Source organism: Oryctolagus cuniculus, chromosome 6 (assembly GCF_051225735.1).
Source record: "Oryctolagus cuniculus isolate XC-2025 breed Fujian yellow rabbit chromosome 6, ASM5122573v1, whole genome shotgun sequence".
Taxonomy (NCBI): domain Eukaryota; kingdom Metazoa; phylum Chordata; class Mammalia; order Lagomorpha; family Leporidae; genus Oryctolagus; species Oryctolagus cuniculus.
The window spans coordinates 17,054,893-17,076,634 of record NC_142872.1 but is presented as its reverse complement, the minus strand read 5'-3'; the positions used below and the strand labels follow the sequence as shown (position 1 = coordinate 17,076,634).

Genomic DNA, 21,742 nt, shown 5'->3' with positions numbered 1-21,742 from the left:
TTTTGACAGAGTTAGACAGTGAGAAAGAGAGAGAAAGGTCTTCCTTCCATTGGTTCACCCCCTAAATGGCCGCTACGGCTGGCGCTGTGCTGATCCGAAGCCAGGTGCCAGGTGTTTCCTCCTCGTCTCCCATGCGGGTGCAGGGCCCAAGGACTTGGGCCATCCTCCACTGCGCTCCCTGGCCACAGCAGAGAGCTGGCCTGGAAGAGGGGCAACCGGGACAGAATCCGGCGCCCCGACCGGGACTAGAACCCGGGGTGCCGGCGCTGCTAGGCGGAGGATTAGCCTAGTGAGCTGCAGTGCCAGCCAAAGTGTGCTTTCTAACATGCAGGAATTTACTACTTTTTAGGCAATGTGTCAAAATATTCATGTGAAAAAGTTAAAAGGAAAGCTTTAGGTCTGAACATATTTAGGCCACGCATGCCCCCCCGCCCAAAAAAAGATGAGGAGCCGGTGTCCCGTAGGGGAGTGCTGTCTGAGTCCTGGCTGCTCTGCTTCTGCCCCAGCTCCCTGCTCTGTGCCTGGGAAGGCAGCAGGACACCCGTGAGGGAGACCTGAATGGCGTCCGGCCTGGCCCAGCCCGGCTGATGCGGCATTTGGGGAGCGAGCCAGGAGATGGAAGAGCTGTCAGTCTGCCTTCCCCATACATACATACGTACATCTCTTCCTCATTTTTTTAAATCTCAGACACGTCCACCTAATTGCTAGTCCCACCATGGATTTTTACAGTGCTCAAGAATGTTGTAACAAATCAATACAAAGAGTTCTACACGATCAAATGTGCTGCTTGAAGTGCTTGGCTCACTGCCATTTTACTAAGACAAAGCTGTATAGTTGGAAAAAAAGGGCCAAGGTCATGGCCAGAGGATAATGTAAAACTAAGCTTGCTTCCTGGCAGGCCACTGGCGATACTGTAGCAACTCATGTGGATAGGTCATCTGTTTCCAGCAGCCTCCTATCTCTTGACTCTACAGATACGCTTAACAAAATGTTTCATACAAAATTCTTCCTCAGTTACAGTTTGCTAAGAAGCATGTAAGCTCAGGCCAGCGACTCTGTGAGTCTGAATAGCAAGCAGATGAGAACAGAGAGGCCAGTGTCTTACTCAGTATTAGGGCTGTCCACAAAGGAGGTGAGTGACCCCAGGCGCTCCTCCAGAGTGTTAATTCTGTATCTCATGTAGAAGGTCGAGATGATTAACGCGCAGACACTGCAAAGGGTGACAGGGAAATCTTCAACAGGTTAATAGCCAGAAGCCGAGCATGAAACAGAAAGCTCAAGGCCAACACTGCATTCCCAGCCAGGCATCTTCCACAATAAGTTGGCTACAGATACTTGCCAAAGACATTTTTAAAATTGTCTGATGCCTTTCAGAAAACTGCACAGCCTTAAACTGTACAGCACCAGCCTCGATTAGTAAACGATGGCCATTCTGATAGGGTTGTTCAAGGCCAGCGCTTCACCTCCCTCCTGGGACTGTCCCCACGGCTGGGGCACCCTGCACAGCATCCAGCCTTGTTCTCTGGAATCCTTATTTTAGCTGGAGGTCTGAGCACATCCTCCTTGATGAAGAACAGTGTCAAACTGGGCCAGGCTATTCTGAGTCGAGCAACTGATTGCAGACTGGATGTGGAAACACTTAGCGCCTATATTTTCAGTAAACGGGATGACATTTTAAAATTCTTTTGGCCTCTGTCCAGAGGACATGGGACAGCTGGAAAAATAAGTGACAAGGGCAAGCGTACTTCATAATTCACAGATCAATTTCCCAATTAATAGTATCCAGTAGGAGCTCAGTCCCCTGCCAGGTTTGGTACAGTCATTAGAAAACTTTACCTAAGTATATGGCAACAAGTCAGCAGGACAAAGAAATTTGCAAATAAAATACACGGTTCACATTACAGACAGTGATCTATACCACAGGTCTTGGCGATGGGAAGAGATTATGCCTGTAGATAAAAAAGTCATTCCCGGGAAACGGATTTACTTACATAATTGCGTAGAATATAAGAATATGGTGGAGAGTCGGGCATTTCTGAGATCTGACTTGGTGCAAGATTCCACTTGTTTCTACTTGACCTGTTGGGTGGGAAGTAAAATGCAATGCTTACAAAAAACAGAACGCATTTCCTTCAGCCAGCAATGTCCTGGTGGGGACCAGGGAGAGGGGAGATAATTTTCAGATAAATCTCCCGTTTGTCACAGTAGCTGACACTCTAGAGTCACTCCAACATGACTGATTCCCTATGTATTTACTGAGGGTCATCTTCGTGTTAAGCACCAAGCTCGTTAATGGAGAACAAGGCAACACCAGCCTCGCTTGTACACCAGCATAACTGCCTATGTTACTGGAATCAAGTGATTCTCAACTGTTGCTCATAATTCGAGGTTTACCAGCACTTTCTGAATCATAACCTTGAAGTACTCAGAATGACTAAGTGACCTCCGTGAACAGCAGCGATGGGAAGCACGGGAGGGGGGACTGCTTGCTCAGGGCCTAAGTGAGTTTGCAAGCCAAGACTTAGGGCGGGGGGGGGGGGTGGAAATAGGAAAGGCAGTCATGGAGTGAACAAGTCACAACAGAAACCCCCTTAGAAAGTCCCCTTGCTTACTGTGGGCAGGGACGCTCTTGGCCTTTCCTTCTGGCACTCTCTTGACGTGGGCATCTGCCCGGGATGGTTTTGCTTCTCCTTTGGAGACGTTCAGAACTGTCTGGGATTCTGTCACATGGAAATCTACCAGGCCAAGAAACGCAGCGGGGTCACTTTTCTCTCCACGGCACTAAAAACGCAGCATCCCCCACAAACCAAGCAATCCCTCCATGTGCACGACGGTCAAACACATCTGTGGATCTTCCAGCAAGCTGACTCGGGCTGGCCGGAGCCTGGAATCCCCCAGAGAGGCACAGAGCGGGAGGAGGACGGTCTGTATCCTCACTTCCGCCCCCAGCCCCCGGCTCACCAGGACGGCTCGGCTTGAACGGTAATGTTAGGGAAGTACGAGCTAGGAAGATAACAACCTGCTGTCGTGTCTCAGACATCTGTGCAGTGTGCACAAAGTAACAGGAATTTATCCACACGGGCAAGGCATAGCTCCGGAAGTCTGAAGCTACTCTCTGTCTCTCCGGGTTACTCTCTCTCCAGGTTCCGGTGGGGAGGTGGGGAGGTGAAGGGGAGGGACTCAAACCGGGTTGGAGAAGCAGAGATTTTCCAGACCTCGGGAGTGCTCCGATTCGGGGGTCTGGGAGCCGGAACTGCTGTACCCTTCCATGTCTTGCCGCCTTTGCCGAACCACTCCATCCAGATCTGGGAATTCATCATTGAAATCCTGAAAGAACACAAGGAAATGAAGAGGCCAGTTTGTCCCTGTTACAGACACGGTGTTGTCACCTCCAACCCTTTAACTTGGGGCTGATCTGCAAAACACGGAAAAGGAGGAAGGGCTACGCCAGCCAACAGGGCTTTTCCCAACACGCTGCCGTGTAACTGGCTACCGAAAGTGAAATTCCTCAGGGCAGTCAGAACTCGTTTGGTGACGGCGGCCAGCTTGTTAGAAACAATAACGTCTCAAGAAAAACCCGGAATGCTGATGACTGAAGCCCCCGGTGTGAAGCTGAGGGCGTCTCATTAGCGCTGGAAACTGCTGTAGGCAGGGATGTAAGAGAAAACCAAGACACCTAAATCCGCGTTTGGTTGAAGTGTTAAATGGTACTAGTTAAGTTGCTGGTTTTTCAAAGCTTTTATTTGAAGGCAGACAAAAAGAGAGGGAGGGAGACTGAGATGTCCCATCCCTGGTTCATTCTTGAGATGCCTCCAACAATCAGGGCTGGACCTGGCTGAAGCAGAAACAGGCCACTGGGTGCTGATCTCCCAGGTGGGAGGCAGGAACCCAACTGCTTGAGCCACTGCCTTCCGCCACCCAGGGTCTGCATCAGCAGGGAGCTGGAAGTGGGGGTGGAGCAGGGACTTGAACCCAGACACTCTGATAAGGGATACGGACATTCCAAGTGGTATCTGAGCCACTGTGCTAGACATCTACCCTATTACAGTTTTTTAAAAAAGATACTGAGGGGCTGGTGTCATGGCACAGTGTGGTGTAAAGCCGCTGCCTGCAGTGCCAGCATCCCATACGGGCACCAGTTCGAGTCCTGGCTGTTCTACTTCTGATCCAGATCTCTGTTGTGGCCTGGAAGAGCAGTAGAAGATGGCCCAAATCCCTGGGTCCCTGTACCTTCATGGGAGACCTGGAAGAAGCTCCTGGCTCCTGCCTTTGGATTGGCGCAGCTCCAGCCGTTACGGCCATCTGGGGAGTGAACCAGGGGATGGCAAACCATCCCCTCCCCCACCTCTCTTCTCTGTGTAACTCTTTCAAATAAACAACTTTTTTATTTTTTTAAAAAAGGTATTAAACACAGAAAAGAGAAAATGATTGGATGGCCAATTTGATTCTAGAAAGGACGTTTTGACTTTTTTTTCTAATTCCCACAGGGTCAGGGATAGTCCACTGCAGTTACAGGAAAACAGCAGAGGAGCGAGGGAAAGCAGTGTCTGCCTCTGTATTCCCCTGGTCTCCCAGGTACTGAGAACTGAAGAGACAGTGACGGTAAAACGTCCCGGGGAAAGTGCAGCCAGGCTGAGCTGTAACAATTCAGTTAGCTGCCAGACAGAGTCCCCTCATAAGCAAATGACTAAACTTTCACCTAGTTCTAGCTAGCTAATTTTACACATCTCAACAGTTAACTTCATGCAAAGTATTTTTTTTTTTTTTTCCAATAGAGATTAGGAAACTGAAAATCCGAACCTCTCTAATTTGGTAGTGATCTACTGAGTGATGATAACGTATCAGCTGGAACCTCCACAGCTACCTGGGGAGGCTGCACTGACTGGGTGGAGAGTTTGGAGACTTCACAGGGTGGGGAGCCCGGGTTTGAAAGCGTGTTTCATTCTATTTTGTGTTACTTCCCACAACTTTTTAAGGCAGATTTTTTAAAAATTGAGACGAAATTCATGTAACATAAAATTTGCCGTGTTAAGGTATATGGTAGTTAACTGGTTTACAGAATTTTTCTTTTTGGTAATTTTTTCATTTGAAAGGCAGTTGCAAAAGAAGCAGAGAAAAAGAAATCTTCCATCTGTTGTTCACTCTTCAAATGGCTGCAATGGCCAGGGCTGGGCCAGACTGAAGCCAGAAGCCAGGAGCTTCTTCTGCATCCCCCACAGGGTACAGAGGCCCAAGTACTTGGGCCATCCTCTGCTGCTTTCCCAGGTACATTAACAGGGAGCTGGATTGGAAGTGGAGCAGCTGGGACTTGAACCGGTGCCCATATGGGATGCCTACACTGCAGCACCAGTCCTAGAATATTTGTAATGTTGTGTAACCATCAACACTATATTATTCTAGAACATGTCAATCAGCCCCAAAGGACACACTCTGTGGGTGACGCGAAAGTCACTCCAACTCTTCCTTCATTTCATTCCCAGCTTTCTTTTCAGTCTCTATGGATTTGTCCAGTGGGACATTTCATATCAGTAGACTTGCAAGGTCCACGGATGTTATAGCCTCATTAATATGTATAATGGCTTAATATTCCCCTGTATAGATAGAGCACATTTTAAAAATCTATTCATCACTTGATGAACGTTAGGATTTTTGTTATGGGGCTGGTGCAGTGCTGCCTGAGGGGCCAGCATCCCACACGGGCTCTCTGCTACCGTGCCTGGGAAAGCAGAGGAGGATGGCCTGGGTACTTAGGTCCCTGCACCCATGTGGGAGATCTGGGGTGAGCTACCGACTTAGGCACGGCCCAGCTCCAGTCACTGGGGCCCTTTGGGGAGTGAACCAGTGGATAGAAGATCTTGGGCTCTCTCTGTAACTCTGCCTTTAAATAAATAAATAAATATTAAAATTGTCCTTTTTTAAGGCTATTAGGAATAATGCTGCTCTGAATATTCTAGAACTAGGTTTTGTGTAAACATGTGTCCCATCCATTTATTTTTTTTTTTATTTATTTATTTTTTTGACAGGCAGAGTGGACAGTGAGAGAGAGAGACAGAGAGAAAGGTCTTCCTTTGCCGTTGGTTCACCCTCCAATGGCCGCCGCTGCAGCCGGCGCACCGCGCTGATCCGATGGCAGGAGCCAGGAGCCAGGTGCTTTTCCTGGTCTCCCATGGGGTGCAGGGCCCAAGCACCTGGGCCATCCTCCACTGCACTCCCTGGCCACAGCAGAGGGCTGGCCTGGAAGAGGGGCAACCGGGACAGAATCCGGCGCCCCGACCGGGACTAGAACCCGGTGTGCCGGCGCCGCTAGGCGGAGGATTAGCCTAGTGAGCCGCGGCGCCGGCTACATTTATTTTTTTTAACACCTCACCACGGTCTGTAGAAGACGCTGAAACTGGAAGGCGTTCTGCTTCACTCAAGGCGAGTGTTTAACAGTGTTCAGTTTAGGAATGAGCACTAGAATGATGTAGTCAGAACTCTCTCGGTGAAATACTACAGCATTACGTGCATGAACCCTGTTCACACAGGGGTGTCAGCCTCGGGGCTTGCGGTCCACATCAGAACACCGGGGTGTGAGGCTGTGCTGTCTCGTCTCCAACAGGCAGGGCTGAGGGCTCAACTCACGGAGTCCCTGCCAGCTACACGGGAGACTTGGATTTCATTCCTGGCCCAGCCCTGGACGCTGTGGGCGCTTGAGGGAATCAATCAGTAGATAAGGACTCTCCGTGTGTCTGTATTTCTCTACCTCTTAAATGAGTAAATAAAAATTGTGGAAAATGTTGTACAAGCAGGCGGAGCTACTCCCCATGGTGGATGTGCCCCACAGTCCACGAAGCCTCAGGGAATCAAGCCCCGTCTGCCTGTGGCTGGGCGCTGGTCTATTTTTCTGCAGGTAATCCTGAGTACGCCTGCCGTCTGGTCTGCGCTGTAGCCTTCGAAGGCGAGCATAGATTTTTCCTGGAATCCCTAAGTGTACACTAGCACAGTTTCAACGATCCACAGAATGACTCATGCCCGGCCTCAGATAGAGCCGTGGATTCCTCCACAGCGATATTGACAAGCAACCGGAGCACCTGGACCTTGAGTGATCAGTAACTCACCAAGGCGGCCTGTCGGCAGCTGGCTTTGCTCTTTCAGGGCAACCCTTCAACTACTTAAAAAAGGTTTCTGGCCTCCTTGTGGCTCCTTCTCCCTCAGGACAAACGGGCCCTGCTTCTTCAAGTGTGTCTCCCGCCTCCTGTCCTCCGTTCTCCCAGTCAGGGTGTCGCGGGGGCCACACCACACCCTCTGTTTTTTTGCGTGCAGACAGCTATGTAGGCGACTTACCAGAGGCAGGGACGAGGGGCGGTCTGCCCGGAAACTGTTCTCAGCACAGCACGGGTTGGGAGTGTTACATGGGTTGGGACTTGCGTTCTGAAATGACGGGGATGAAATGAAAAGGCACGTGAGCAGTGAGACCGTAAGGGATACAGAAGAGGGACAGGCACCTGCGGCTCAGGGATGTCGGACTCACTTCCAAGTGTGCGCACACCGACTTCAGCAGCTTGTAAGTTGAATCTCTCGACAGCAAGGAGACAAATATGTACTGAAAAACAAAACAGAGCACTTAGCGGTGTGGAGCAAATGACAAACTACAAGGAACGCATTACTGTGAGCAGGCTGAGGAGTAAGTACTGATGCCTCTGTATCCATTCACACTAACAGCACTTCAGGGGCTGGCGTAGCGGGTAAAGCCACCACCTGCAGTGCCGGCTTCCCACATGGGTGCCTGTTCCTGTCCCGGCTGCTCCACTGCTGATCCAGCTCCCTGCTAATGGCCTGGGGAAAGCAGTGGAGGATGGCCCAAGTGTTTGGGGTCCTGCCATCCTGCCACCCATGTGGGAGGCCTGGATGAAGCTCCTGGCTCCACTGTGGCCATGTTGGGAGTGAACCAGCGGAGGGAAGAGCTTTGTCTTTCTCTAACTCTGATATTCATGTAAATCAATAAATCTTTAAAAAATAACATTTCAAATACTATCACATTCTGTAGTTTATCAGAATGGCCTCTTTTATCTTTCCTTCTCTCTTCTTCCTGAATAGGTTACCTAGTATGCTTAGAAATGAAATGTAGCGTTCACAGAAACAATAAAAGATGAGTCAGTTTCCAAAGAAAAAGAGCCAAATGACCTCCTTATCTTGCCAACTGAAGCACACTGCACTTCAGCGCAAGGATTGCTGGATGCACGTGTCAGAGGAGGCCCAGGAGCCAACAACAGCTCGGGACTATCGGGAGTATCTGGGCACAGAGGCGGCAGCAAGGTTTCTCAGTAGCACGGGGCTCAGGAGTGTTAGAGGGGCTGCCACGGCAGGCTGGCTGGAGTTCCCTGTGTCTCGCATGGCTCCGGGGAGGCAGAGATGGAGGGGATGGGGGCTGTTCACCCGGACCCCAGGGACTCCTCAGCAGAACCCTGTCCCCCCAGTATTTGTTAAAAAACGGTATCAAAAAACCTGCATGTTTCAGCTTCACCTGACCCAACAGATGTTAGGGAAAGGGAAGCTGGAAAAGAATTTGATGTTTTCGACCCTGGTCAGACAGGTGTTATGAAGTCGGCAGGAAACGCAAAGCTGGCAATGACCCGAAGACTGACAGTCACCTGGCAGGGACGGCAAGGCCACACAGCGTCCCAGGGCGCTACTCTCCAACCTGCGTCTTCCACAGCGACCCATGCCTGCCTGCGGGAGGCGGTGGTATTTACGGCTTTAGGGGCTCCGTCCCTGGCAAGAGGCCCTGCAGGCAGCTGAGCCTGGCGTGGCAGAGACGAGCACCCGTGCCCTGCTCTGCGGCGTACTCACCCTGTCTGTGACCGTCGCGATAATCAGGGCGTTTGGCACCAGGAGAGCAGTTTTGGTTTTCTTTATAAGGGTAACCGAGAAAGCCGGGATGGAAATCTGAAACAGAAGCACCGGGTTAGCACTCGTTCAGGCTGCACAGGATTGGAATCTGCACTGTGAAGAAGAAAAAATATATAAAAGCAGTCGTCAGCAGCAGCAGCAGGCTGTCCAGCCTCCAGGGAGGAAGGAGATTTCCACAGGCTGCCACGGCTTCAGGGCTGAGCCCGCAGACTGCTGCTGACAAAGCCAGCACGCAGTGGGGGTCGTTATTTCTACCGCACCTCTTGGTGGAAGCCTTTATCGCCACACGTGGAACAGAACGCAACATTGTCATCTATTTTGCAGACAAGTCCAGGGTTCTAAAGGCGGTTCCTGCGTGGGATCACTCTGTTGGGTCTAACCCTGCTACGCCTCCCCCCTACTCTCTGTTTAGGTGCCTGTGGGGAGGGGAAATGCTACAAGGAGCCACAGCCGCAGAAGCGTCACAGTGCGTGCGGCCAGCGCTCGGCTCCATGGCCATGGCCACTCGACGTTGTGAGCTCTCAAGCTCAGATCACTTGCACACTGCACCTGGACGGACTGTGGTACGAGTGTGCTGACCAGACACCGTCTGCTACCACCAGCATGCGGACTCAAAGACCCCACTGAAACGAAGGTTCCATTTATGAAGAGTTCTCCACAGTGGGGTGCTTAGCAAGCTCCCCCTACTCCATTTTGGATCGGGCTGCACCTGCTGTTGGCAATGAGGAAAGTAGGGGGAAACACCAGTTACTACCGCCGCTCGTAGGCCCGCCCTCTGTGAATGCTGGCTCTCCGGCCGCCGTAGTTTAGTGATCCCAGGGTGTCCATGTTTTTTAAAAAAACAGGGTCACTCCTTTTAGCTATTTGGTCTCGTTCTCTCTTGAGAAGAAGCAAGATTTTAAAATCCTTGGAGAGGGGCCGGCACTGTGGCACAGTGGGTTAAAGCCCTGGCCTGAGGTGCTGGCATCCCATACGGGCGGCAGTTCTAGTCCCGGCTGTTCCTTTTCTGATCCAGCTCTCAGCTATGGCCTGGGAAAGCAGTAGAAGATGGCCCAAGTCCTTGGCCCCCCGCACCCACGTGGGAGACCCGGAGGAAGCTCCTGGCTCCTGGCTTTCAATTGGCTCAGCTCTGGCCGTTGCGGCCATCAGGGGAGTGAACCAGTGGATGGAAGACCTCTCTTTCTCTGGCTCTACCTCTCTCTGTAACTGTCTTTCAAATAAATAAAATAAATCTTTAAAAAAAAAAAAGCCCTGGAGAATCACAGCAGCCTGAAACAGTACTTGCTGCCTTTGTGGATTCTCCCATTGCTGAACAAAGGACAGTTTTGTTCACTCAAGTCCCCAGCCCCTGCTGCGCTGCCCAGAGATGCTGGCTGTCTTTATGACACGGATCAGCACTGCCCAGTGCCCTTTCCCATTGCAGGAACAAGTGCTGTAATCCAGAAATGTGGCAGAATACTGCTTAATATTGCCTGGCGTTACACTGATTCAGATAATACTGTGTATCAAAGTGTTTACCTAAACATGAACGTATGTAATAAAGGATATTAAAAAAAAAAAACATTTTGTCTAAGAATACTATGCCAGCCTGTAGACCCAAGGCAGACAAAGCAACGTGTGTCCACTGCAGTGGTTAAGTGGCCTTTCTACAACTGCTAATGGTTTTAGGGAGAATGTCTGAATAAAGCCTGTCTGTCACTCAGAAGATTTTTAATCCGGTGCTTCCCGAGTGTGAAAAGTGCTGACTCAGAAACTCTGACTCAGGCTGCGTGGAAACTCAGTGAGGTCACGCAACCCCGAGCTGCTTCTCTGCCCTCCTGCTCTGGTGACCTGCATGGGCGGTGATGTCACATCCTCACAGCTCACAGGTGAAGGATGTCGCTGGATAGCATTCTCTCTTCCCTGCTTCTACGCCACAGTCACGAGCTCCTCATTTTAGAAGGTGGATCCTGGGAAAAACGCCAGCTGCCCCAGGTGACTCTGGTTATGGCCAGGGGTCCTGCACCTCTGCTCCCCCAAGTCTGTGTTTGATACTGAAATGGAAAGACAGTGTCAGGGTGCACTGTGAACCTACAACCAGGACTTCTCCATTTCCTGTTCACTTAGTGCAGGAGAGGGTACAAAGTAAGCTCACGTAAGGTCTTACTGAACCTCTTGGAAGTCTCTTCAGACTCTCTAAAGTTCTGATGGAAACGGGCATGAATATGGTGCAAAAAGTGGTATTTCTCAAAACACTGGGTCCAGTTTAAAGAATGTCTCTGAGACGGACTATGGCACAGTCTCCACACGCGCAGCGTGGAGTATTCTTTGGGGATATTCTTCGTGGGGAGAAGGGTGCAGGGCATGGGAGTGGGAGGGGTTTACATAGCCATGGATGAGGACTGGAGTACAGGGAAAAGAGGAAGTTGCGGTCCCCTGGAGGCATTCCAACTGTGACAAGACAAAGTTGGTATATGGGGCTGGTACTGCGGCACAGGAGTGCTGGCATCCAACATGGGCACTGGTTTGAGTCCCAGCTGCTCCAATTTCTGATCCAGCGCCCTGCTAATGCACCTGGGAAAACAGTGGAGCTTGGCCCAAGTGTTTGGGTCCCTGTACCCATGTGGGAGATCTGGAAGAAGCTGCTGGCTTCGGCCTGGCCCAGCCGTGGCTGTTGCGGCCACTTGCGAGTGAACCAGCAGATACAAGTGCCTTCTCTCTCTCTCCCTCTTCCTCCCTCCCTCCTTCCTTCTCTCTCTGTATCTCTGTCTTTGAAATAAATAAATCTTTTAAAATCTTTTTTTAAAAAGATTTACTTATTTGAAATTCAGAGTTACACACAGAGAGAAGGAGAGGCAAGAGAGAGAGAGAGGTCTTTCATCCACTGGTTATCTCCTCAATTGGCCTCAATGGCCGGAGCAACGCCGATCTGAAGCCAGGAGCCTGGAGCTTCTTCTGGGTCTCCCATGTGGGTGCAGGAGCCCAAGGACATGGGCCATATTCTACTGCTTTCCCAGGCCATAGCAGAGAGCTGGATTGGAAGTACAGCAGCTGGGTCTTGAACCGGCGCCCATATGGGATGCTGGCATTGCAGGTGGTGGCTTTACCTGCTATGCCACAGTGCCAGGCCCTTAAATAAATCCTTTTTAAAAAAATTGGTATAAAGGCATATCATGAGAGAAATATTTAGAACTGTAGCTCACTCTGCCAGCGCCGTGGCTCACTAGATTAATCCTCCACCTGCGGCGCCGGCATCCCATATGGGTGCTGGGTTCTAGTCCCGGTTGCTCCTCTTCCAGTCCAGCTCTCTGCTGTGGCCCGGGAGGGCAGTGGAGGATGGCCCAAGTGCTTGGGCACCTGCACCCGCATTGGAGACCAGGAGGAGGCTCCTGGCTTCAGATTGGCGCGGTGCCGGCCATAGTGGCCATTTGGGGAGTGAACCAACAGAAGGAAGGCCTTTCTCTCTGTCTCTCTCCCTCACTGTCTATAACTACCTGTCAAATAAAAAAAAAATGTAAAAAAAACAAAAAAAAAAACAAAAAAACAAAACTATAGCTCACTCTAAAACAATAATCACAATACATAAGAAATACAGGGTTAGCTTGCTTTTTCAAAGTTCATACCAACCTTTGTGTCCTTTCCAAAGACCTTGGAATGAAAACAAATCCAGTTTTCTGATACAAAGAGCTTCCCTTGGTAGAGGATTTCTTTCTGCAGAGCACAGGTGAAGCCTGGGGAGCACACACGGGCAGAACACTGTTAGGACTTCTCTCTAAAATCAAACCTCTGTGTGCGTTCTGCTGACACGAGGATGGCCGCGACAACACTCATACATAGGTACCCCGGAGCTCTGTCTTCTCTCTGTTAATCACTCCAAGTGGAAGAAGCCACTAGCGTTTGTGTTCTAATTCAAACTTGTGTGGATTTTAGAATAAGAATCTGGGCTGGCGCTGTGGCGTAGCAGGCTGAGCCACCACCTGCAATGCTGGCAGCACATATGGGCACTGGCTGAAGTCCCAACTGCTCCACTTCAGATCCAGCTCCCTGCTAATGTGCGTGGGAGAGCCATGGGAGGATGGCCCAAGACTGCTGGCCCCTGCATCCACGTGGGAGATGTGGAAGAAGCTCCCGGCTTCAGTCTGGCCCAGCCTCAGCCACTGTGGCCATCTGGGCAGTGAAATGATGGATGGAATACCCCCACCCCCTGTCTCTCTAACTCTGCCTTTCAAAGAAATAAAATGAACCTTAATAAGAATGAAACAGCAGAGGCAAGTCTAGCACTGCACGTGGGGCCCCGACAGTGAGCTGCTAAGCCGCCTCTATGCAGACAGGCGTGTCACCTGCGTGTATCCACATGAGCCCCACGCGCCTCTCTCCCCAGGGATCCTCACCAATGACTTCTTCGGAATAGATGGTCTGACTGTGAGAAGGGCATGTGACTCACGCCTGACTGGGAGCTCATGGCAGGAGTCCAGCACCTTGCCCTAACATTTATACACGGGGAGAGGCCAGAATACAGTCTTGGGCTCTGCAATGAACCACACACGTAACTGATACACTGGTCAAGGGCTGTAGGTGTGACCACCACGCCCGCGGGTATTAGCATGTGTGCCCACCTGGGTGTCTGTTTTCTTTGGGCTTTCTGGCGGCCTCTCCTGGGCCGGGCTGGTTATCTTAACTCTCAGGACAATCTAAGCACATGTATTGCAGCAGTCAATGCAGCAGGCACAGAGAACATTCTGGAACCACATGGTGAGATTCAGTTTCTCTTTCTAGCCTTGGGTCCTCCAAGGTGCGTAGTGCAAGCTGGCTGACCCTGGCATTGCTGTTAACGACTTTGAGAAACCCATTCATTCCCCCTGGATAGGCCTCAGTCCCTGGGACACACCCTCCCCCTCCCCCACACCGCAGTCAATGAGCACCTTTCCCAAGGAGGCGCTCAGGAGGTCCAGCAGGCCGGAACTTACTCTGCCTCAGTGGTTCCTCAGTTGGGACCTCCAGAAACAGCTTGTGAAAGTGCATGTTCGCCTTGTACTGCAAGGAGAGCAAAGGCCGGCGTCACCGTTTCGTGCAACATCACACATTCAACTGCAACTTCCATCAGAGATCCCCGCCCTTAGGACTACCTTAAGCAATTCAACCTCTTGGATCTTGGGGTCTCCACCACACCCCTACAGTGAAAGCCAGAGGGAGCCCGGGCACAAAGGTTTCATTTTCTAACGAGAATAACACCTTGATGGTGGGCCCAGTGGTACGGACGGCCATCAGCCTTGTGCTGAGATGAGAAGGCCGGACACGGATGTCGCTGGGGAAAATGACCTGGAATTCTAGGGACTCTCAATGGGGAAGGTGCTGGATCCCGGGGCACGGAGGACACAGGCGAGTACTCCACTTCACCTGAGTTCAAGGTTCAGTTCTACCTCTTGGTTAGCATGTGAGCATGACCTGCTCACAGAACTTCACTGGACCTCAGCTTGCGTCTCCATGCTGGAGGGCAGGAAGGATACCAGCATCGGGGGCATGTCCCAAGGCTTATGTGAAATCCCACATCCAGGGCCCAGCGCTGTGGCGTAGCAGGTAAAGCCACTGCCTCCAGTGCCGGCATCCCATATGGGCACCAGTTCGAGTCCTGGCTGCTCCACTTCCGATCCAGCTCTCTGCTATGGCCTGGGAAAGCAGTGGAAGATGGCCCAAGTCCTTGGGCCCCTGCACCCACATGGAAAGAGCTGGAGGAGGCTCCTTGCTCCTGGCTTCAGATCGGCCCAGCTCTGGCCATTGTGGCCATCTGGGGAGTGAACCAGTGGGTGGAAGACCCTCTGCCTCTCTGCCTATCATTCTGTGTGTGACTCCGACTTTCAAATAAATAAGTCTTTAAAAAAAAACAATGCCACATCCACGGACCCCTGGATGTGGATGTGTGGTCGCCACCACTACTGCTGTGGTGAAGGCACTTCTGAGGCCACGACAGGGCAGGACAACTGTCACAAGTAGGACTTCCTACCCAAGACCTAACTCTCCAGGGCGGCAGAAGGCCCTAGCATCTAGAATGCTGCAAGTTGGGCCTTTTCATGGCATCTATTTTGACAACTGTGACAACTGTGACAACTGACAATGTACAGCCAGCAAGTGACAGTTCTTAGCTTGTGACGGCATTGTCACAGTAGCCCTGGGAACCTGGCACCGCCATGGCACAGGTGAGGACACTGTGCATTAGGGACAATGGGTGATGTGGCCTGCACCACGCCGCTGTGAACAGGGGTGCTGGTCGTCCCCTCCACAGCATCTGTCTGGCTTTCGAAGAGAAAGTCTGCTAAGGAGAAGATGGAGAGACGCACAGGCCCTAGGGGCCTGATGGCTATGACCCAAGGCAGGAGTGGCTGCCCTACTGCTGCTCTCCAGAAGAGCCACGGCCCAGGTCCCCACAGCAACAGGTGGCCGGGCAAGCCAGCGACTCTGCAGATAAAGGCCTTGGCTAAAGCAAATCACCCAGGATGCCCGCAAGGAGTACGTTCCGCACGCCGAGAGGCACTGCGAGAAACCTCTGTGACCTACGGGGGCTTCATGAGCTTGTGTTTCACAGCCACAGGCAGCCTTGGTTGCACAGTTGATGTAAAATATTCCGGGCCAGATACGCTTCAAAAACGTCAATGTAATAAAAGGCCAAAAGATAAAAATAAAAACAAACAGGTAGTAAGATGCAGCTACATGGAAAGCCATGCGGCAAATCAGTGCAGGCTGTGACTAAATGGGGGCCTGGAGAGAAACCCGAAGTACAAGCAAACCTTTATAAAGGTCACTCGTGGCTGGGACAAAGGGAAATCTAAAAGGGGTTTTCCGTGACCAACGCCTTTGTGTATTTAGTATCTAAATGTCTTGAGCTGTTTGTGTTTTTTTTTTTTCTTTTGACAGGCAGAGTGAGAGACAGAGAGAAAGGTCTTCCTTTGCCGTTGGTTCACCCTCCAATGGCCACCGCGGCTGGCGCGCTGCCAGCGCACTGCGCTGATCCGATGGCAGGAGCCAGGTACTTATCCTGGTCTCCCATGGGGTGCAGGGCCCAAGCACTTGGGCCATCCTCCACTGCACTCCCTGGCCACAGCAGAGAGCTAGCCTGGAAGAGGGGCAACCGGGACAGAATCCGGCACCCAGACCGGGACTAGAACCCGGTGTGCCGACGCCGCAAGGCAGAGGATTAGCCTAGTGAGCCGCAGTGCCAGCCCTTGAGCTGTTTTTAAGTTTAATTCTTAGCAGACACATATTCAAGGACTCGGGGACAGTTATAAAAACCCTGCCACCAGGGCAGACTCCTGGCCTCAGCCAGTGCGTCACCGCCTGTGAGGCCCAGGCCGACACCCTGCATCTCAGGTGTATTTTATGGCAATCCCTGCTGGGGAGTCACGGCCCTGGGCACCGGCCCTCCTGCTCCGTGCACCGGGCTGGCCCTCTCCTGAGGCAGCCGCATCAGCAGACTCTCCCACTGTAACACACGGGGTCACATCTGCCGCTGTCCTGGTAGTGACTAGGGGGGCATCACCGCGGGGGGAACTGCTCTCCGGGCACCCGGCAGAGCCGCAGGCCACCGCCTGCACCTCACGATCACTCAGACTCAGCGGCGACTCTAATACTGGCAGAAGGTGCAGCATAGAGCGACACCCGTCTGTGCTAAGTTCTCCAAGTGCCAGGCCTGCACTCGCCCGTGCAGCAGGTGGCTGCCTGCTGGGGCCTTCCTGTCCTCTGGCTGTGTCCCCCGCGCAGACCACACGCGTCCTGTTCCCACGTTACCTGGCTGGAAGACGATGACTTCTTTCTTTCAGACTTAGAGTCACTTTTGCCTTCTGCTTTATAGTCATTCTTATCGCTTGCTAAAGAGGCACCATCAAAACTGGATTTTGACCTGGGGGAAATAAAACCCAATGGGTTTAGAAGCCGGTTTTATTTATTCCACTCGTTAATTTCATTTTAACAAACCTCGATTATCAGACCATCTCACAAGAAAGCCTGGAACCCCTTTTTTCTCGTAGACATCTACAGTCATCCATGGCCTTCTCAGGGCAGCGACACAGCCCGTGTTTTAGACCAGGATGAGTTCAGCAGGCTGTAACCCCCAGCTCTAAAGGGAGAAATGAAACTGAGTTGTGAAAGTACTTGGATCATCTCCAAAGTATTTTTATCAGTGTCAGGAGGAGCACTTGAAGTACCTTACTCAATACAAATCGCAGCTATACTTCAAATGATGTTTCTGTTTCAGAATCCATTAATATTTAACGAGTATTAGTTGAATAGGGCATTGTGTTCAATGCCTGGGGCACACAGCAGCTCCAGGCAGTCCACGACTTAGTACCCAAACAAAATGCATCTCAGGAATTAGGAGAAGGTATAGAGACAGGAAGTGTAACAGGACAAAGAGGAGGCTAATAGGGAAAAAGTTTTTGTTTTTTTTTTTTAAATTTATTATTGGGGCCAGCACTGTGGCATAGTAAGCCTCCGCGCGCAGTGCTGGCATCCCATATAGGCACCGGTTCAAGTCCCAGCTGCTCCACTTTGGATCCAGCTCTCTGCTATGGCCTGGGAAAGCAGTGGATGATGGCCCAGGTCCCTGGGCCCCTGTACCCGCATGAGAGACGTGGAAGAAGCTCCTGGCTCCTGGCTTCAGATCAGCACAACTCTGGCCATTGCAGCCATCTGGGGAGTGAACCAGCGGATAGAAGACTCTCTCTCTCTGCAACTCTGCTTTTCAAAAAATAAGTAAATAAATCTTGAAAAAATTTATTTAGTTGAAAGGCAGATGACAGAGGTAGAAATACCTTCCATCCACTGGTTCACCCCTCAACTGGCTGCAACAGCTGGGGCTGGGCGGCTGAAGCCAGGAGCCAGGAACTGCATCCAGGTCTCCCACATGGGTGGCAGCGGTCCCAGGACCTGAGCTATCATCCTCTGTCTCTCCAGGGGCATTAGAAGGAAGTTGGATCAGAAGTGGAGCAGCCAGGACTCAAACCTACACAACAGTACGGGATGCAGGCATCACCAAGTGGTGGCTCAATGCGCTGTGCCACAACAGCAGCCCCAAAATGTGGGTTTAGTATGCTGCAGCTAATCAGATGAGCAGGAACTGAGTATGAAGGAAAAAAAAAAGGAAAACATCCCAGTCATCCCAGTGAGGGAAAACAGTAACAGTACAATCAGAAAAAAAAGAATTTAAAGATCTATTTTAAATTAATGAATTTATTTGGAAATCAGAGAGAGAGAGAGATGGAGAGAGAAGTAAAAAGACAGAAAAACAGAACCATCCTCTGATTCACTTTCCAAATGCCTACAATAGCCAGGACCAGGCCAGGCCAAAGCGAGGAGCCCAGCACTCCATTCGGGTCACCTACTTGGGTGGCAGGGACCCGAGTACATGAGCCTACACCTGCTGTCTCCCAGGGTGCACATCAGCAGAGAGCTGGAATCGGACGCACAGCCAGGACGGGAACCCAGGCGCTCCGATGTAAGATGGGAGCGTCCCAGGTGGTGCCTTAACTGTGGCGCCAAACACCCCCCCAGAAGAACATGTTGGAAGTCAAGTCTTCCTCTGTCCTGTTAAGGGCAGGATTTCTTTCTCAGGTGATTCTAGGCCAGGTTTTCCACTGTAGTGTGAATTTGCACGTACCGTCAGCTCTACGGCTCAAAGCAGTCATTCCAGAGTGGAATGCACACGTAATTTTTAGGAGATGTATAGTAACAAGATTTTTAATTATGTAGTTGCTATATCATTTGCTGGTGGAGGGGGGAATTGGTATATATCACATTCTCAATTTGCATTTTTTTTAATGAAGCTCAAACATATTTGGTTCAAAGTAGATTCGAGAAGAATATGAGGTAGTGCAGACAGCATGTGGTGCCACAGAGGGACAGAAACGATTGTGGTCACAGCTAGGAGACGCTCTGGTTCTCCCAGCTGGGAAAGAGGCGCTACCTGCTGTCTCAGGTCCCCTGCAGTCCCCACAGTTCATGCGTCTATGCACCCAGGTCACAGCAAAGCCCCCCTCTGCAATTCTAGCTAAGTGGGTTTTATCTCGGCTTCAGGCCATGGGACCCACGCACAGATTTCCCAGAGACTCCAATGGCGTTTATATGCTACTTGAAAACAAAATTATTTTGTGTCCATTACCCTTTATGTACACCGTGTGTTAATCTGAATGCATCCCCTCTATGGATCCATTAATAAGCGTGGATGGGAATGCAAGGAGACGATCAGCCCTTGTGAAGAGCCGTGGAAGGGGCAGTGGGCACCTTTACCCTTGATGATTTCACCAGGCATAAGCAGCAGGGGGCCCCAGGCACAGCACGGCCCTGAGGCTGCTGTTTATTTACATGGGACTGCCTTCTTGGGGTCTTCTCAATCATGCTATTCTTGCTGCCTATGGGAGACGTAGGTGACATGGGGTGACCTAGGAGCCCAGTGAGAAAGGACAACTGGGGCCTCTGATGCAAAGGACCAAGAGAATTTCCAGGCCAAGAGAGCAGAGCATCAAACCATGTGTGAGGCCCTTGGCGACTGCACGCATCGCACAAACGTGGGGCCGGCCCCATGCACGCACCACGGATGAGTGTGTTACCCTCACGCAGAAGCCCGGGGAAGTGAGCGCAAAGCCAGCAGCGCCTGCGGGGGGCCTGTGGTGGTGGTGAAATGTGTGAGAGACAGCGTGCTCTGAGCCCTGGTGGGAGAAAGGGCAGGAGCCACGGGGAGAGCTAGAGGCCACAAAACAGGCATGCAGCAGAGACACAGAGGGGAGAGGGAATGGTAGTGGGAAAGAGACAATGGGGGCCCTGACGGAAAGAGAGGTTCACAGAGAAGCTCTGGCCAGCAGTGACAAGCAGGAGCTACGTGTCACCCGCAGCATGGGCTGGACGAGGCAGAAGGTGGCCGTTCTGACACCCCAGTGACAGGCAGCGCGAATGCAAAGCCACAGACACCCATCCCTGCTAGGTTTCTCCTTGGTCACAGATGCCTCTGAGAGCGACGGGGACCACAGGTGCGCATCTTAAAACCACCTCTGTCCTCACAGCCCTGGACACAGGACCCTGGAGGGTTCTGGGATGGGTTTCCGCCTGCCCTTGCTGGGGGCTCCTGGGCGACGGAGACACAGGGGTGCCCAGCCAGAGGCCAGGCAGACACGGCCACCAGTCAGCCCTCCCAGGAGTGTGATAACCCGAGCCTGAGAGCTGGACACCTGGCTCTGTCGGTCGGCCCGATGAGTGTGTGCAGAGCGTGCGGACATCCTGCAGACAGCCAGGGCAGACAGGAGGGAAGAGAGGAGCACAGGGGAATGGACGCCCGCCCAGCGCCAGGGCGCCATGGAAAAGCGCTGGGTTCCTTCTCGGGCGTCCTCACCCGGCTGCAGATCCGCGCTCTTGACAATGGCCATGAGCCTAGCGAGAGTGGCTCTGCCGGCAGCGTCTCCCCACAGAGGGCAGGGGGCGACCGGGTGGGCGAGGACTCACCACAGGCTGATGCTTCTCTTCGAGTCCGGGGACTCGGCCTCCACGGACGAGGTGGGCGACTGGGCCGCTGGCGACCTACCCCCCTTCTTCTTTTCCTCCACGCCATTCTCGGCCTCCGAGCTGGAGAGGAACGACAAACGCTTCACCTTAGACAGCCAGAGGGAGGTGGACGGGAAAACGATGAAGCAGCCTCGCTTTCGGGAGAACGGAACGACCCTCAAACCCCACCGATGGGCTCCACAGCTCTCACAGCTGTGCCCGGCCCCAGCCTCCATGGCCAGCCCTCTCGGCTGCACTGCGACTCTGGGCTCCCAGGTCTGTGCTGCGGGCCTGGTGCTGCCCAGCCCGGCCCCGCCTGGGTGTGTGCCGGGCAGCAGATCACCTGGAGGCTGGGAGGGCCCCGTGCACACATGTGACACGCAGCTTCCTGCAGGTGCCGGGAACCCCCACCGCCTTTGTTTGCACTTGTCTTACGTCACTTAGCAGCTTTTGTTGTAATTACGTGGGTCCCACTTTGCTGTGTTTCAACCGAGCACTTCCCAGAGCAATTTACAGTGTCTAATCTTTACAGCCGCCCAGGCTAGGTAGGAATCACTACTCTCGTTTTACAGACCAGGAATCTGAGGCTCTCACTAACGTACGGCTCAGGTTCACACAGTTTACTGGGATTCAAACACAGTTCTCTCCGCCAAAAGGCATCTGTGTCCACATAACTCTCTCTTGATCCATCATCCCCCAAACACCTGCTCAGCCACTTACAGCCCTTACTAGCTTTTCCATGTCACAGCTCCAGGGAAGAAGAGCAACCTTTGTCCTTTGTTAATTTTAAGAGCCACAGGGGCTGCATAGGAGGACTTGGGAAAGCTGTTTCTTTCTTTCTCTCTCTCTTTTTTTTTTTTTTTTTTGACAGGCAGAGTGGACAGTGAGAGAGAGAGAGACAGAGAGAAAGGTCTTCCTTTGCCGTTGGTTCACCCTCCAATGGCCGCCGCGACTGGCGTGCTGCGGCCAGCGCACCGCACTGATCCGATGGCAGGAGCCAGGTGCTTCTCCTGGTCTCCCATGGGGTGCAGGGCCCAAGGACCTGGGCCATCCTCCACTGCACTCCCGGGCCACAGCAGAGAGCTGGCCTGGAAGAGGGGCAACTGGGACAGAATCCGGTGCCCCAACCGGGACTAGAACCCGGTGTGCCAGCGCCACAAGGCGGAGGATTAGCCTAGTGAGCTGCGGCGCCGGCCGAAAGCTGTTTCTGATGTTGGTAAAGCAGAGAGCACAGGGAGGTAGAGGGGAAAGTTAAGTCCAGACAGGTTGTACGTTGACATTAACGACTGGAGGACAGCGAGGATGTGTGATGGACACAAAGCTGAGCTCCCCCACGCAGCGCCTGGAGACCTCT

At 52.2% G+C, this 21,742-nt stretch overlaps 1 protein-coding gene across 6 annotated transcripts in view; it reads right to left on the bottom strand.

Annotated features, from left to right (window-relative positions):
* Positions 1–21,742, bottom strand: part of GRAMD2B (GRAM domain containing 2B) — a 112,487-nt gene that overhangs the window by 6,121 nt on the left and 84,624 nt on the right. For 4 of the 6 annotated variants that reach the window (XM_089334901.1, XM_002710167.6, XM_017341017.4 and 1 more), the window contains exons 2-12: positions 20,350–20,469; positions 16,648–16,759; positions 13,836–13,902; positions 12,496–12,599; positions 8,830–8,925; positions 7,511–7,582; positions 7,324–7,410; positions 3,216–3,327; positions 2,613–2,735; positions 1,992–2,079; positions 1,106–1,210 (exon numbers count right to left, since the gene is read on the bottom strand). In XM_089334901.1, coding sequence (XP_089191027.1) covers positions 1,106–1,210; positions 1,992–2,079; positions 2,613–2,735; positions 3,216–3,327; positions 7,324–7,410; positions 7,511–7,582; positions 8,830–8,925; positions 12,496–12,599; positions 13,836–13,902; positions 16,648–16,759; positions 20,350–20,469 — 1,086 coding nt within the window. The remainder of the gene's footprint in view (positions 1–1,105; positions 1,211–1,991; positions 2,080–2,612; positions 2,736–3,215; positions 3,328–7,323; positions 7,411–7,510; positions 7,583–8,829; positions 8,926–12,495; positions 12,600–13,835; positions 13,903–16,647; positions 16,760–20,349; positions 20,470–21,742) is intronic. The other 2 variants (XM_089334902.1, XM_070076066.2) reach the window with 1 other exon arrangement.